General features: G+C 45.8%; 3 protein-coding genes across 3 annotated transcripts; 2 read left to right on the forward strand and 1 right to left on the reverse strand.

The window, feature by feature from the left end:
- Window positions 1-928: 928 nt before the first annotated feature.
- HOO65_090182 (Retrotransposon gag protein) lies at window positions 929-2,044 on the forward strand (the record flags this gene model as incomplete). Its single annotated transcript, XM_071001626.1, has 1 exon — window positions 929-2,044. One exon carries the CDS (start codon window positions 929-931, stop codon window positions 2,042-2,044), a length of 1,116 nt encoding a protein of 371 aa, XP_070856068.1.
- Window positions 2,045-2,445: 401 nt separating this feature from the next.
- On the forward strand, window positions 2,446-5,370 carry HOO65_090183 (retrovirus polyprotein; the record flags this gene model as incomplete). Its single annotated transcript, XM_071001627.1, has 1 exon — window positions 2,446-5,370. One exon carries the CDS (start codon window positions 2,446-2,448, stop codon window positions 5,368-5,370), a length of 2,925 nt encoding a protein of 974 aa, XP_070856069.1.
- Window positions 5,371-10,630: 5,260 nt separating this feature from the next.
- HOO65_090184 (uncharacterized protein) lies at window positions 10,631-11,272 on the reverse strand (the record flags this gene model as incomplete). Its single annotated transcript, XM_071001628.1, has 1 exon — window positions 10,631-11,272. The coding sequence occupies one exon, from the start codon at window positions 11,270-11,272 to the stop codon at window positions 10,631-10,633; it is 642 nt and encodes a 213-aa protein (XP_070856070.1).
- Between the last annotated feature and the right edge of the window lie 2,952 nt (window positions 11,273-14,224).

Raw genomic sequence — 14,224 nt, forward strand, 5'->3', positions numbered from 1 at the left:
CTTCAAGGCTAGTCAGCACCTTTTTTCACAAATCGAGGACGAGGTAGTATTCATGGTGAGGCAAAAAATTCTCAAGTAAAGAGTTGGAAGTCCTCGTATGAAACAGAAAAAAACCAGGGTAGTATCAATTTCAGCAAACAAAGCGAAATAATACAAACAAATATATCTTGGTCGCGAGTTCTAACGTCCTGGATCGATGTTGGTTTATTAATTGTCAGTAATGTTAGATGAATGTTGGATGAACTACATGGAGGATAGGTATTGTGGGGAATTTGCCTTCGGTCGGGTTAACCCTGGGTAAACCCGAGCCTGAATACTTCAGCGTTGTCCATGATGGAAGAACTCAACACTTTAGAGAATGAATAGAAAAGCAAGCTTCACCAATTCGATCAATATGTATACTAGAACAGTTCCACGTGCGGTTGTACAGGATCACGAGTGACTTCAAAAGTGATTTAACTGAATTCAGTAGATTGTTCCGACACTGATCAGTTCTCGGTAGAGTTCTGAACAGAAAGGTTACGGAATTCCGAAAAGACATCCTTGAAAGCAAACTTTTTGTAGAATAGATCTTAAATGTTGAATCAGTTGGTTTAATAAAGGAGTTAAGTCTATGCTGTTATAGGCTGGGCGCCTATGAGAAGGTTGAGCAAGGGTACAGGAAAGGATCACGTGAAGGGGAGACGTGTCCTTGGCAAATCCTCGCAATACTTAAAGAGGGGGAACACTCTAGTTTTTACTTCTTTCTCTTCTTTATCTTTTCTCGTTAGTTTATTTAACAATAAAACGCTTTAAGGTATACTTCTTGAGACATCAATAGCTAGCACCGGCAACAATTGTTAAATAAACTCACTTTCTTATTATACAGCGTTTTAACATCCACTTTTATCTCTTTGATCATTTACCTCTTTCGTGCCCCCCCTACACCATGGAAAATAATAACATGGAACTATGCCACGATGGCTCCCAAGACTCGACCTTTTATTCAAGCCAGTCCCAATTTCAAGGACTACCCACTACGACGACAGCTACACCTATAGTAACAGGTGCCCCGACCTCGCAAGCCCCACCTACTAAAACCCCAGAAAACCCACCAGCTCCCCAGCCTCCCCAGATCGTCTACATGCAACCGCGTCCCCAGCAAGTACTCCCACCATTACGTATATTTGAAGGAGACCGCAAAAAGTACCTAGACTGGCGCCTGGACGCAGCAAATAAGATCCTCATAGATGGGGAAGCTATAGGCACACCTTTAGCGCAACTTATTTACATCGTCTCTTGCCTGCAAGGAACTGCCAAGGCCAGCTGCCGCGAGTTCGCCACAAGGCTCCAGAGTGAACCCAACCCACAGGTGGCAAAATTGTTCGAACACCTAGACAAGGTCTACAAGGACCCAGCCGCACGGGACTATCACCTAACTATGTTGCGAACCCCCCAAGGCAACACCCCGTTCCGAGAGTTCTTCCCTGTGTTTGAGGGTCACCTCTCGCAGGCTGGAGGTCTAGTCTGGCACGAGGATGCGAAGATTGCCCAGCTGACAAACGTCATGAACCCAGACCTGTGCACCCTTATGTCACTAATGGGAACAGAGGGCCTGACCTTTGACCAATACTGCGATTTGGCAATGCGTTGTTCAATGAACCCCAGATGCCTGAAAATAGTCACTGGGAGCAGTCGGCCTCTACCCCCTACTCCGGCCAATGGAGAACCGATGGACTGGACGCACTCTTATCCAGCACATTCCACGCGACCCACCCATGACTCATTTGGAAAGAAGTTTCCTACTGATCAGGAACTTAAAGGAAAACGGGCAAAATGGGTATCAGCAGAAGAAATTATGGCCCGAAGAGCTGCTAAAGTGTGTTTGCGCTGCGCCCGCCCTGGGTGTGGCACCTCCAGATGCCCCTTGTCAGCAGCGATCAACCCGTCCAGACGCACCGGGGCAAAGGTAAACTCCACCCAAGTCCAGTCGCAGTGGAAAGCTCCGGAGGTGGAAGACATTGCAGAGGACGGAGAGGAATCGAGCGCGAAGGCGGAAAACTAATGTGCGTGGCTGAAAAGCGCCCGTCACGCAAGACATTAGAACAGGAATGGATGCAGTTTGAAGACAAAATGACTGGCTGGACCTTCCGGACCAGCGTGATCGCAAACTCCCGACATGCAATCACAGCGTTGATAGATAATGGCTGTAACTCCTTTGCCACGATCAATGAAAACACTGTTTCCCTCCTGAAACTAAAGCGTATTAAGATAAAACCCCGTGCTCTTAAAGGTGTAAATAGAGAGTCAGTCTTAGACACAGTGGTGTGCTTGGACTTAGACGTCAGCGGTGCCCAGACACACAGAGCATTTGCATATGTGGTACCGGGCCAAAGTGAAAAATTAATTCTGGGAACACCATGGATTGAACAGAACAGTGCTGTAATCTCCCCAGATGGCAGCATCATGGAACTCCATCTCCCTGGTGCAAGCTACAAGGTTCGCCCCATCTCCTGGTACAACAAAGCGGAAAAACCCAAGGCAATCATGGGAGCCGTCATGGCAGCCCAAATACTGAGAGACAGACGCAGAGTGCATGAAGGGGAAGAACCAGTGGTTTTCGCAGCCACCATTGCAGACATCGAGAAAGCCCTACAAGTCAAGAGCAAGACAGACCCAAAAACAAAAGTTCCGCAAACGTACTGGAAACATTTGGGAGTCTTTGAGGACAAGCAAGATGAAGAAATCCCCCACCGCCCAGGAATCGACTTGGAGATCCGCCTAGAGAAAGACGAGAACGGCAAAGAAAAGCGAGCTCCCTGGGGCCCCCTCTATAGCATGTCACGGGATGAACTGCTAGTCCTGAGAAAGACCCTACTAGAACACCTGGACAAAGGATATATACGAGCCAGTCAATCGGCTGCTGCAGCACCAGTCGTATTCACCAAGAAACCAGGAGGGGGTCTACGGTTTTGTGTGGACTATCGTGGGTTGAACGCAATCACCATTAAGGACAGATACCCTCTCCCCCTTATACATGAAACCCTCCGCCAAGTAGCCAAAGCACAATGGCTAACCAAACTGGATGTACGCGCTGCTTTCCACCGTATCAGAGTGAAAGAAGGTGATGAGTGGAAAACGGCATTCAAAACACGCTACGGCCTCTATGAGTGGAGGGTGATGCCCTTCGGACTTTCAAACGGCTCTGCGGTGTTCCAACGCTATGTCAACTGGGTACTGAGGAACTATCTTGACAACTTCTGTTCAGCATATGTGGATGACATTTTGATTTACACAAATGGGACAAAGCAAGAGCACCAAGAGCATGTGCTAAAGGTGCTGGCCGAACTAGAGAAAGCTGGGCTCCAACTGGATGTGGACAAATGTGAGTTCGAGGTTAAGAAAACAAAGTACCTGGGGTTCATCATAGAAGTGGGAAAGGGTGTCAGTATGGACCCTAGAAAAATCGAAGCAATTACCACCTGGGAAGCCCCAAAGACAGTAAAAGGAGTCCGATCCTTCCTTGGATTCGCAAACTTCTACCGGACTTTCATCGAAAACTTTGCAGAGCTTGCCGCCCCCTTGGTAGAGTTGACAGGAAAGAACAAGCCCTTTGTCTGGAGCGAACGCCAAGAACAAGCCTTCCAGATGCTGAAGGACCGCTTCTGCCATGGAGGTTTGCTAGCAGGATGGGACCCAGACCTCGAGGCAGATGCAACTGTTGTGGAGAGTGATGCTTCCGGCTTTGGCATTGGAGGACGTCTCTCACAGAACGGACTGCCAGTCGCCTTCTTCTCCAGAAAAATGAATGACGCTGAACGAAACTACCCCATCCATGACAAAGAATTACTGGGAGTGATAGGCTGTTTCAAAGAATGGTATCCAATGCTCCGAGGCCTTGTAGGCTTCAACCTCATCACAGACCACAAGAACTTGAAATATTTCGCAAAGAAACAGTTGCTAAATGAAAAACAAGTGAGATGGTCTAAATTCTTGCAATCCCTTCCCCCCTTCAAGGTCACACACCGCCCAGGACGCCTCAATCAAGCAGCTGATGCACTTTCCAGGAGAGAACAGGATGAACCAGAAGATCCGAAAGAAGGGCGAGAACTCCAACTGTGGAAACCCCTTCAAGTCAACTATCTCCACGCAATGCCCACCCAAGCCCCAAACAACCTATTTGAAAAAGCAGACCTCCAGAACCTATGGGAAAAAGCTGTGAAAGAAGACAGGGACACAGAAGCTATTTGGAATGCCCTCCGAAATCAAGACTCCACCAAAATGCCTAAAGACGTGCGTGGACAACTGGGAGACTTTACTGAGAAAGATGGCTATCTGTTCTGTAGAAACAGGTTATGGATACCAAACTCTGAACCCCTGAGAACCAGACTTTTACAGGAAGCCCACGACAGCCGAGTGACAGGCCACCCAGGACGAGATAGCACAATCGAGATCCTACGCCGGCAATTTTATTGGCCAGGCTTAAATTCAGATGCCAGGCAGTTTATACGCAACTGTAACATCTGTGGCAAAGGAAAAGTCTGGAGACAGAAGAAGCAAGGCATCCTCCAACCCCTCCCCATCCCTGACCGACAATGGAAACAGGTCTCAATAGACTTCATGGGTCCCCTCCCAAAGTGTGACAACACAGGCAATGAACACATCATGGTCATCACTGACAGGCTCACAGGAAGTGTTACTCTACGAGCCCTGCCAAACATCCAGACAGACACAGTCGTCACTCACTTCAGTGAATGTCACTATGGCCACCACGGCCTCCCTGATTCCATCATCTCAGACAGAGGACCCCAATTCACAAGTGGTTTTTGGAGACACCTATGCAAACTACTGGGGATCGAGCAGAAACTGACAACAGCCTACCATCCACAGTCAAACGGGGGTACAGAGAGGGCAAACCAGGAAATCCAGGCTTATTTACGAGTATTTGTCAACTTTGCACAGTCAGACTGGGATAAGCTACTCCCGTCAGCCATGCTAGCCATCAACAACCGGCCATCAGCACCACGAGCAAACATCAGCCCCTTCTTTGCAAGCCATGGGTACCATGTAGACCCAGTCCAAGTGGCTATTCCAGAAGGAGAGCGCAGTGCAGAAGGCTCAAATTATGGACGGGCAGAAGCATTGGTTGAGCGCATGGCAGACACAAATGACCTGATAGCCAGCGCCCTAGCAGCAGCTCAACAACGCCTGGAAGACCAACCTCGACGCCCTGCAGAGCTGTACCAAATTGGGGATCAAGTCTGGCTCACTATGAGGAACCTCCGGGCATCTTTCGATCCGCCGGAGTACGCAACGAGCGTTCCTGGCAAGGTATTCTCTATCTCTGCCCGGTGTCGCTTTGTTTCCTCCTCTTTGCTGAGCCATATTTAGGTCGGCATATCTAGTCCTTCTAAGAGTGGCCTCAACCTAGTGTGTTTCTAGATTTGCACTGGCAGGAGCTTACGTAGCCTCTCCACCACTGGGTTGAAGTTTGGCCCTCTCAGAATGTGCCTATCATGTAGTGTGTGTCACTCCAGAAAAACTTGATCTCTACGTCACTACTATGGCAAAACAGAGGAGTATACTTCGATCAGGGTGTTCTAGTAGTGAAAGGCTCACACTCTGAAGACAGAACCAAGAAATCACAGATCACACTTTAACTTCAAAGACATTCATTCAGTACTCCCTTTCAATTTGTAGTGTAAATATCAGCCCTGCTCCACTAATGGCTATCATCTAGTTAGCCCTAGTGGTGCCATTGGTTTAGAGCTACCGTACATGGTCAGCATATGCACCAAAAAATCACCAAAAAATCAACACTCGAGACGAACATGGCATAACAACGCAACAAGGCATCCAAAAGATCGAAACTAATTACTATGCCCTTCCGTGGACGTTGTGACAACTATCTGAAATGTTCTTGCATTATAGCCAGTTCTGCCACATGTCTTGCAGCGTCTTTCATTCGCTAGCCCTAACCTTCCTCAACCACCACTTCTCGATAATTCCGCCGCTATCTGCGCGTCAATGTCCTTTAGATCAATTGCTTCCCTGCCATCATCTACAGTCGCCGTTCCTCCATTCTGCAGCCACCCTCTTTTAACTTTGCGCCACTTGCTAAGCATCTTGATTGCCTGTCGAAGCATCTGGCTTTCAGACTTCAATAATGCCAGCTAATGCGATATTGCCTTTGCCCCCTCGGAAAATGACTTGAACGCCTCAAGAATAGTCACTGGAGAGCGACCTTGGTGCTGCCTGGTTTGTCTTTCAAGCTGTTCAAAGTGAGAAGGGGCCTCAAGAACTGTCTTTGATGTCTTGGGAATCCAGGAGTCAGGAAGCCTAGTCTTCTCCTTAACCGGTGTCGGGGTCTGTAGCGCACATGAAGTTTGATGATGACACTTTCCAGATCTAAAAGAACAAGTCTAGCTCCTCTAAATTATCCCCTGATATTCCTTTTATGATAGTAGCTTGATGGGCAACGTAAAATGCTGTGAAGAAGTCGGTTTTGGAAACGTGGGTTATCGAGCAATTGATCAGATGCTCGATTTCTCAACCATATGCCTTCTTCAGCGGTGAAAAGCAGCCAATATAAAGAGGCTAGAGTAGGTGAGACGAATGAGGGGGCATACAAAGAGCGAAGTTGTTGTCCTTGCAATGTTTCTCAAATTCAACTGAATGGTAGCCTTCATGTCTATTGAAGATCAGAAGGCGATAGTGACCACTAGATTAGGCCTGCGTACTGATCAAAGTGTTTAAGCCACTCAGGGCCTGTATCGTTATCGGTTTGGCCTTTGCGAGTTGTCGAAATGTCCAAATTCCCTGAGGGGCTGCTTTCTTGGTACCAGCTGGCAAGGTGAAATTGGCCTGCAACCACAATAAACAGGGCGATCGTCTAGATTTCGGTAATGATCGCCTGAATGGCAGTAACAAGTTCTTAGTTTCCGGGCCGCACTGATTTTGCCTTTCCACATATTTCTACACCTGTGAAAACCGCTCCTCTCGCAATCAGGCCCATAACAAACCCAGTCTCGTCAAAGTTGTAGATATCTGCAAGGATGATGCTATACTTGGCGGTTGTGTCCTCCAAGAGCCTGAACCAATTGCGAATAATGGCCGGATCTCCCCATTTGGCCTTTTGATAGTCGAATCCACGATTAAATCGTGTCTTAAGGTCTGGTTGGCGCTTGACGAAGTTGGAAGCCCAGTGCTTACCAACAGGTGACACATCGCAGTCGTCGAGCAGTTTATTAACTATTACTTCAACACCATGAAGTCACGGAGAAAATCCTCGCGAATCCGGGTGGAGAATAAACTGGACAGTAATCTGTTTCTAAATCAGATAGTTCGTGTGGTTTAGGGATTCAGTCATGTCGAGATTGAATACCATTCTGCCGGCGGTATAACTTATAGTCGACTTCATATGTCCTTGCGACCTATCAGAAACACAATCTTGAGTGATTTTGAAGGGCCCGAAGAGCAAGAAGTTTATTATCCTTGTTATTGGGTTGAGGCATATTCAGTAATTGAGAATTAAATGATCAAATGGAAGAAGATAAAGTTGGGCTACTTTTGGGGCACATACTTGTTTGGTGCACAAGCTTATCATGTAAGGTATTAGTTTGTCAATAACTTTTAACATGTTAAGCATGCGTCGCAGGCAAGTATGCGTCACACTTTTCCCTTCTAAATCTAACTTTCAGTTTGATCAATTGATTCTTCAATCATTAAATATGTCAACCCCAAATATTGAGGCTAAAGCGCTTCTTACTCTCCAAGCCGTTCAAAATAATCCAAAACTAAGCATCCAAGCTGGTGCAAAACTCTTTAGAATCTCTGAGCATAGGCTACGTCGTCGGCGGAAGGGAATTCGATTGCGACAAGATTGGATCCCCCAATCGCCTCGACTATCTAATCTTGATGAACAGATAATTATTCAGTTCACTCTCGATCTGGATACGCGAGGATTTCCCCTTGACTGTGTGGTTTAGAAGAAATGGCTGATCAATTGCTTGCCATCCAGGGTGCGCCGCCAGTTGGCACGCAGGGGATTTAAACTTTGTCAGGCGATAACTAGACTTCAAGACACGTTTCTTTCTTGGAAATATGACTACTCAAGAGCTAAGTGCGAGGATCCGGTTATTATCCGTAACTAGGTTATGCTTGCGTAGAGCACAATGGCGAAGTATGGCATCCGGTTAGATGATTTCTATAACGTCGATGAGATTAGCATTATGAAGGGCATAATTCAGAACGGAATGGTCGGCACAGGCATAGATAGGTGTGGAAAGCCAAAGTAAGTGCAGCCTGAAAACCGGGAATTGATTGCAGTCGTTCAAGCGATTAATGCTGATGGTAGAGCGATCCCGCCGTTTATCATCAGTGCAGGCTAATATCAGCTCGCTACCTAGCACCGAGAATGTAGCGTCCCCGGGCGATTTGGTTAGTTCGACGGCCCAAAATGGCTAGACTGGTAACGAGACTGGTCTGGTCTCGAGTGACTTAAGCACTTTAATTGCTGCACAGCCAAGCGACTAAATAGTCGCTATTGTCTCTTGATCTTCGATTGCTACGAAAGTCGCCACTCCATCGAATCTGAAAGATATTGTGAGGATAACAAGATCATCAGGCCTTTTATGCCACCTCACTTGTCTCATCTACTTCATCTCCTTGATTTCTGGTGCTTCAGCGTGATTAAGGCCGCTTACAGCTAAGAAATAGAACATCTAATAAGATGCTCTATAACCTGCGTTTCGAAGACTGAGTTCGTCCTAGGCGTCCACGCCACATTTCAGTCCACCATGACGAAAAAGTATATAAGGTAGACCTTCAAAGGAGTTTGGCTTGTTCCTCCTGATCGGGAAGTGTCACCTCGAAGCTTAATGCGCAGCTACGGGCTCCAACGCATACCGAGGAGGCTGGACCATCGACCCCTTGGGTCTCAAAGACCCTAAAGACCGTGCTTGAGGCTCAATTTCAGTCAGAATACCTCGAGAGACGAGTTGAAAGGCACGAAAGTAGCTCCCCAGCGTCAATTCTAGAGACTATACAGCCTTCTTCTAAGGGAACAAAGGGTGTTATGCATGAGGCGCCTTCTTGGAGGCTAAGGTCAGAGACCTTGAGCAGGCGAATGAGATGAGTCGGCGCCGCAGGGCAAAAAGAGCCCGGCTACAGAAAAAGGGGGCAATTGGAGTGGAGGAAGGAAACCAAGCAGTTGAGCAAATGGATTTTGACGCGCAGGTCGCGGCCAAATCGCCGAGAAGTGGTGGTCGGGGACGACCAGCGCAACCAAGGATTTGTTGTGAAATTGTTCGTATTCCATGAACTCTCCCCTGAGGCTTTGTTGGCAGTCACGTGGTCTCGCCTGCATGCCCGCTTAGTCATGCTCTGATAAGATTCAGCATTGTGGTTCGGAGGCAAGCCTGGTCATAATGCAAGAGTGTTAAGTAGACACTGAGACATCTGGGGAAGAGGATAGCAAATAATTTTGATTTATTAAATGGGCTGTTGTGTTTTTATTGCGATTTCTATCTTAAAGGTATATGTTGAGAAAACGTCCACGAGTGCCCCGGAGAAAGTTCGGGTAAATAGATAAGACTGGGTCTTATCTGTGGAAAAAAGGTGCTACATAATTAGAGACAGGAAAAAGAAATTTTTTCTAACTTAATACATAAAAAATAAGGACCAATTTTAACAGTATATGTAAAATTGGTCCTTAAAGTATATATATTAAGTTAGGTAAAAAATCGTTTACCCCTCTCTCCATTTATCTTCGTCTCCTTCCCACAGATAAGAACCCAGTCTTATCTATTTACCCGAACTCTATCCGGAGCACTCGTGGACGTTTTCTCAACAGTATAAGAGAAGTGTCCTGTGATGCATACTTATTGTGCACGTTCTCTTAACATCTCGGCACGGATCACAGCAACTAGCGATATTCACCCCCGGGACCACTAAAATCAACACAGCAGCTAGCGTCATATGTATTTCAAACTTATCTCATCTACGAATACAAATGGAAGCTTCTACGGAGACTATCAGCCCGGGGGCAGGTCAATTTCATGCAGGGCAACTGGCAAGAGGCTAATATGCGCCACGCAGTTGGTCATTATATATCTTGTGCAAACAGTAGCAAGTATAGAAGCCACCTTGGCTGTAGCTTTGAACACAGTCGAGAAGATAATTTAGAGGTTTCACTAACCTCCATCTCGTTAGCATAGAGTCTGAATCGATATACACCGGTACATGTAGATCATGTGGGGTTTATTAAAGGCATAGATGTAAGACTTGTAAGGATTCAACAGTCTGATATTGGGTTGGAATGCGATGAAAATACAACAGCGTTGAAGTTGGTATAGCAGGCAAGCATGACTAATTTTCGCAGATTCGTCCCTAAAACTGATGTCTAACCAGCTGGTATTAAACTCAGGTTCCGTTGGTACTAGTACGGGCCATCATGTGGTTAAAATGGATAGATACTCTATTAAAACCCCAATTGCTGATGCAGGTCATGGCGACTGTAGCATAAACCACTTCTTCTATCGATGCTTTCAAAACTTGTCAATTTTTCAGCGGCAACCTATTCCATGTTTAGGTCAAAGAGAGACCCCTCAGTATTCTCGTCAGAAGCTGAGTGGCGATCAGCAGGCTGGTATTACCGCTCTTCATCAAACAGGGCCTTGATTGCAGCCCCCTGCTCCTCACCATCAGCTTCAGCCTCAGAATTAGCATCTGCTGGCAAAAAGGAAAAGCTAATGCTGTTAATACGCTTGTCCCAATAGTCCACTTCATACTGGTTTCTGAGAGTGATGCTGTAGACTCGTTTCTTAGTAAGCTGTCGCATGGTCTTGTAGGACTGGGTGAGAAGTATCGATTCCCATTCCTTGTCACCAGGGAAAAGCTTAACATCGTGCCCACGACTCATTTTGCGGCCGTTGCGGATGAGACCAATGGTCTCGTTTTCAGCGTCAGTATCGACGTCAAAACTCAACCAGCTCATATCACTCGGCTCTACTTGCTCCTTCTCGCAGAGTGCAGTGTAGATTTCTGTCAGACTGAGCGTATCCTTGTTCTTATCCTCCCAGTCGTTTTCCACACGGTGTATAATGGCACCTTTCTGCTCAGGATCGAATTGAATTACATCGACAGGTCGAATTCCCCAGAAATAATGCGGAGATCGGACTACATAAAAGTGGTCTTGAGTAAGTGCCGTGTAGCCTTGATCCTCGATAATGCCGGCTAGACAAAGGCGGACAAAGGGCAAGACTACTAGCAGAAAAGGTGAAGAGAGCTTCATGGTGAGGTTTGAGTAAGAATGAAGAATGTTGAAGAGTGTTAGAGGCAAAAATAGTTGGGATTGTGGGATTTTAATCCAGAGCTTCTTGGCTTTCTGACTTTGTGGGCATAACCCACATATATATCTATCTCTCCGTGATGGCTCGTCTCGAATTAACTCAAGGTAGGCTTAGCCCGGTATACTACTTATTGCCTCGAGCTATGGGTGGACGATAATCTGTGCTTGTCCCCATTCTGCTTCATTCAAGCACGTGCACAATTACTTGACTTAGACTGCCTTATGTGCCAAAGTATATGAAAGCCTTCGTTGCCCTTATTTGTAATTGAACAGAAAAGCTGACAAATGAGCCACGAGTAAACCGAAAAATGACCAAAGCATTCACATCTATAGAATATTCCACTAACATGGATACTCAGACCCGAACAACACGTGTTAACGCCTATTCATGGCATTAGTGCACAGATTAGCCCTGTGCAATGCCAGCTGAGACTAATTCCAAATGCTCAGGGACGCCTGATAAATAGGCTGATATCCAGCCAAAAAAAGTCAGTGATACAAGTCTGGGCAAAGGCTTAGCCAGAAAGCCGAGAAATGGCATGGAATTAGCTTATTGTGGATTCCGTATAATGCATGGCCCCGTTCTCTCATCCTCCTGCTTTGAGTTTCTACCTGTGTAACGTGATTCATGAGCGAGCGGACTACTTTCACCACACCTGCAACCAGAAAAGCTCTATTACACCACAATGAAAGCAATAAATTCAAACTATTTAGACCTAAATCCTGTCACTATCATTGAATCATCCTCACAAGTCTGTGCATTTTGTCTGGTCTTGCCACAAATACTACAGTGCTGGACAGCTACTGTAGTCCAGTGCCTGTAGTTGCCATTCTCATACCTCCCTTGATCTTGCTGCTCATCGACATTTGGTCTAGCAAATTATGTCCATCCTTTATGCCAAGGCTTCCTCCTTTTTTGGAGAAATGTTTTTTTAGCCCTTTGCTGTCTCCCTAAAGCGTGATTGGCCCCATCCTGTTCTCAGAGCTGAGAAGGGCTACCTTGTGTATTATTGCCTCTATCCCTTTGGTAATTTGGTTCGCAGCGCTGTAAATAGGTGTTAGAGATCTTCTATGATGATAGGCAATTCGGCTTTTAATAAAAGCAGACTGTGAGCTGGCTTCTGTTGGGCCGTGCAGTGTTTGGGAGACCCAAGGCTCATGACTGGGTTGAGGAGCGCTAGATGATGTTGGAGCCTACAACTTTACATCTAGTAACAAGACTGTCTCAGGATAAAAAGGAACTAGTCCTGCTCCTCGGAGTTTAGCTTTAGCATTTTCCTTTGTAAAGGCAGTGCGGAAGGCAGGCTTGAAGGCAATGAAAAACTCCGGCTTGGTCATGTGGTTAATGTATGACTTCATAAGCACCTCAATCTCTCACCTGTACACTCGATTTAATCAACTAAATCATACAACATCCAATGGCTAAATATATTTAGGGAATTCAGTAGCATTGAGATAGTAATTCTATTCTTCTCCTGGCAGAATGCATTAAACTGGGCTTACTGATGACTTTCATAGCTATCAATCACCAACATGTGACATATCCTAGTTGTGTGACAGGCAGTATATATATCGAAGACTGCCTTTGCCCTGCCACATCTTTCAGAGTGCATAACAACCATGGATGAAGTGATCATTTCCATTGCACGGCCGGTCTCATCGAAGTTGTATAAATCTGCATCCAGGATACTGTTTCTAGCCCTCATGCTCTGGACAAGTGTGAACCATGTGTTCATTTTGTCAGGATCTTCGCAAAACAGCTCTTTAGCAGTCTTATGCACAGTTAAAGCGTATCTAGAGCTCTAGTTGTTGTTTTACAAGGTTTCAAGCCCAAAGCTTTCTGATGTGTCCTGAATCGCGTTTAACCACAAGGATACTCCCCATATCTTCCAAATCAATAGGCTGGGGCGGAAATCCCCGCAAATTCAAGTAAATGATGTATTCAAGAAAATTCTCCTCTTCTAGCTCCATCAACTTCATTGGATTGGTACAGATATCCTTTCGAGCACATCGGCTGTCCACTCTATAAATGTGAGTTTTTCTTGGAACATTATAATGACTTGCTGCTGCGCTCATCCATATTTTAGGGTCTTGTTTTATAGCTTGAATAGTCAGCAATTGCCTTGATTCATTTGAAGATGATTCCTTTTGTTTTTGTAAAGTAATGTTGTCGGTAACGTACTTGATAATCGAGCAACGCAGACAAGTGAACGACGCACTTTTATCAACCTTCCGAATTAAATCCACAATAGAAACGCCATAATCTATCTGATCGATTAAAATTAATTACTATACTATTCCCTGATGACCTCGATTGCCTCCTGACAGGTCCTTGCATTATGTCTGGTCTTTCTGCAAAAACTACTCTGCTGAACCTTTGTTCCTCGTAACCTTCCGTGACCACGTTTCGAGGATTCAGTTGTTACCTGTGTATTAATATCCATCTGATCAATTAATTGTAATGCTTCCCCTATAGTTCAAGGCCTTTCTTTCTGCATCCTAGTTCTTTTCCCCCTCTCGCGCTGCCCTACTGTCTTATTCTCTTGTTCAAGTTGGCAAACACTTTCCTGTGGTAAAACCATTTCACGCATAATAACAGTTGTTGCGTTCTCATAACGCTTCACAGCTTCACTTATTGACTCCGCGGAGCTGCTCTTATGATTTCTCATCCATCTGTCATCTCGAAGCTCGATGTGCAGCTACGGACTCTGACGTCTCCCGTAGAGGTCACGATACCATTGCAAGGAACTCAAAGTTTAAATACTTTAAAAAGCCCCGTTGCCTAACTCCTGCCAATACTCAAATAGCTTACAAACAGATGCCAACATTTTATCTCGATTGATTTGAATATATTTATCATCTACTAAATGTCACCATCACATTTGCACTTTACCA

Source organism: Ceratocystis lukuohia (genome assembly GCF_044167205.1).
Source record: "Ceratocystis lukuohia strain C4212 chromosome Unknown Supercontig9_pilon, whole genome shotgun sequence".
In the NCBI taxonomy this organism is placed as follows: domain Eukaryota; kingdom Fungi; phylum Ascomycota; class Sordariomycetes; order Microascales; family Ceratocystidaceae; genus Ceratocystis; species Ceratocystis lukuohia.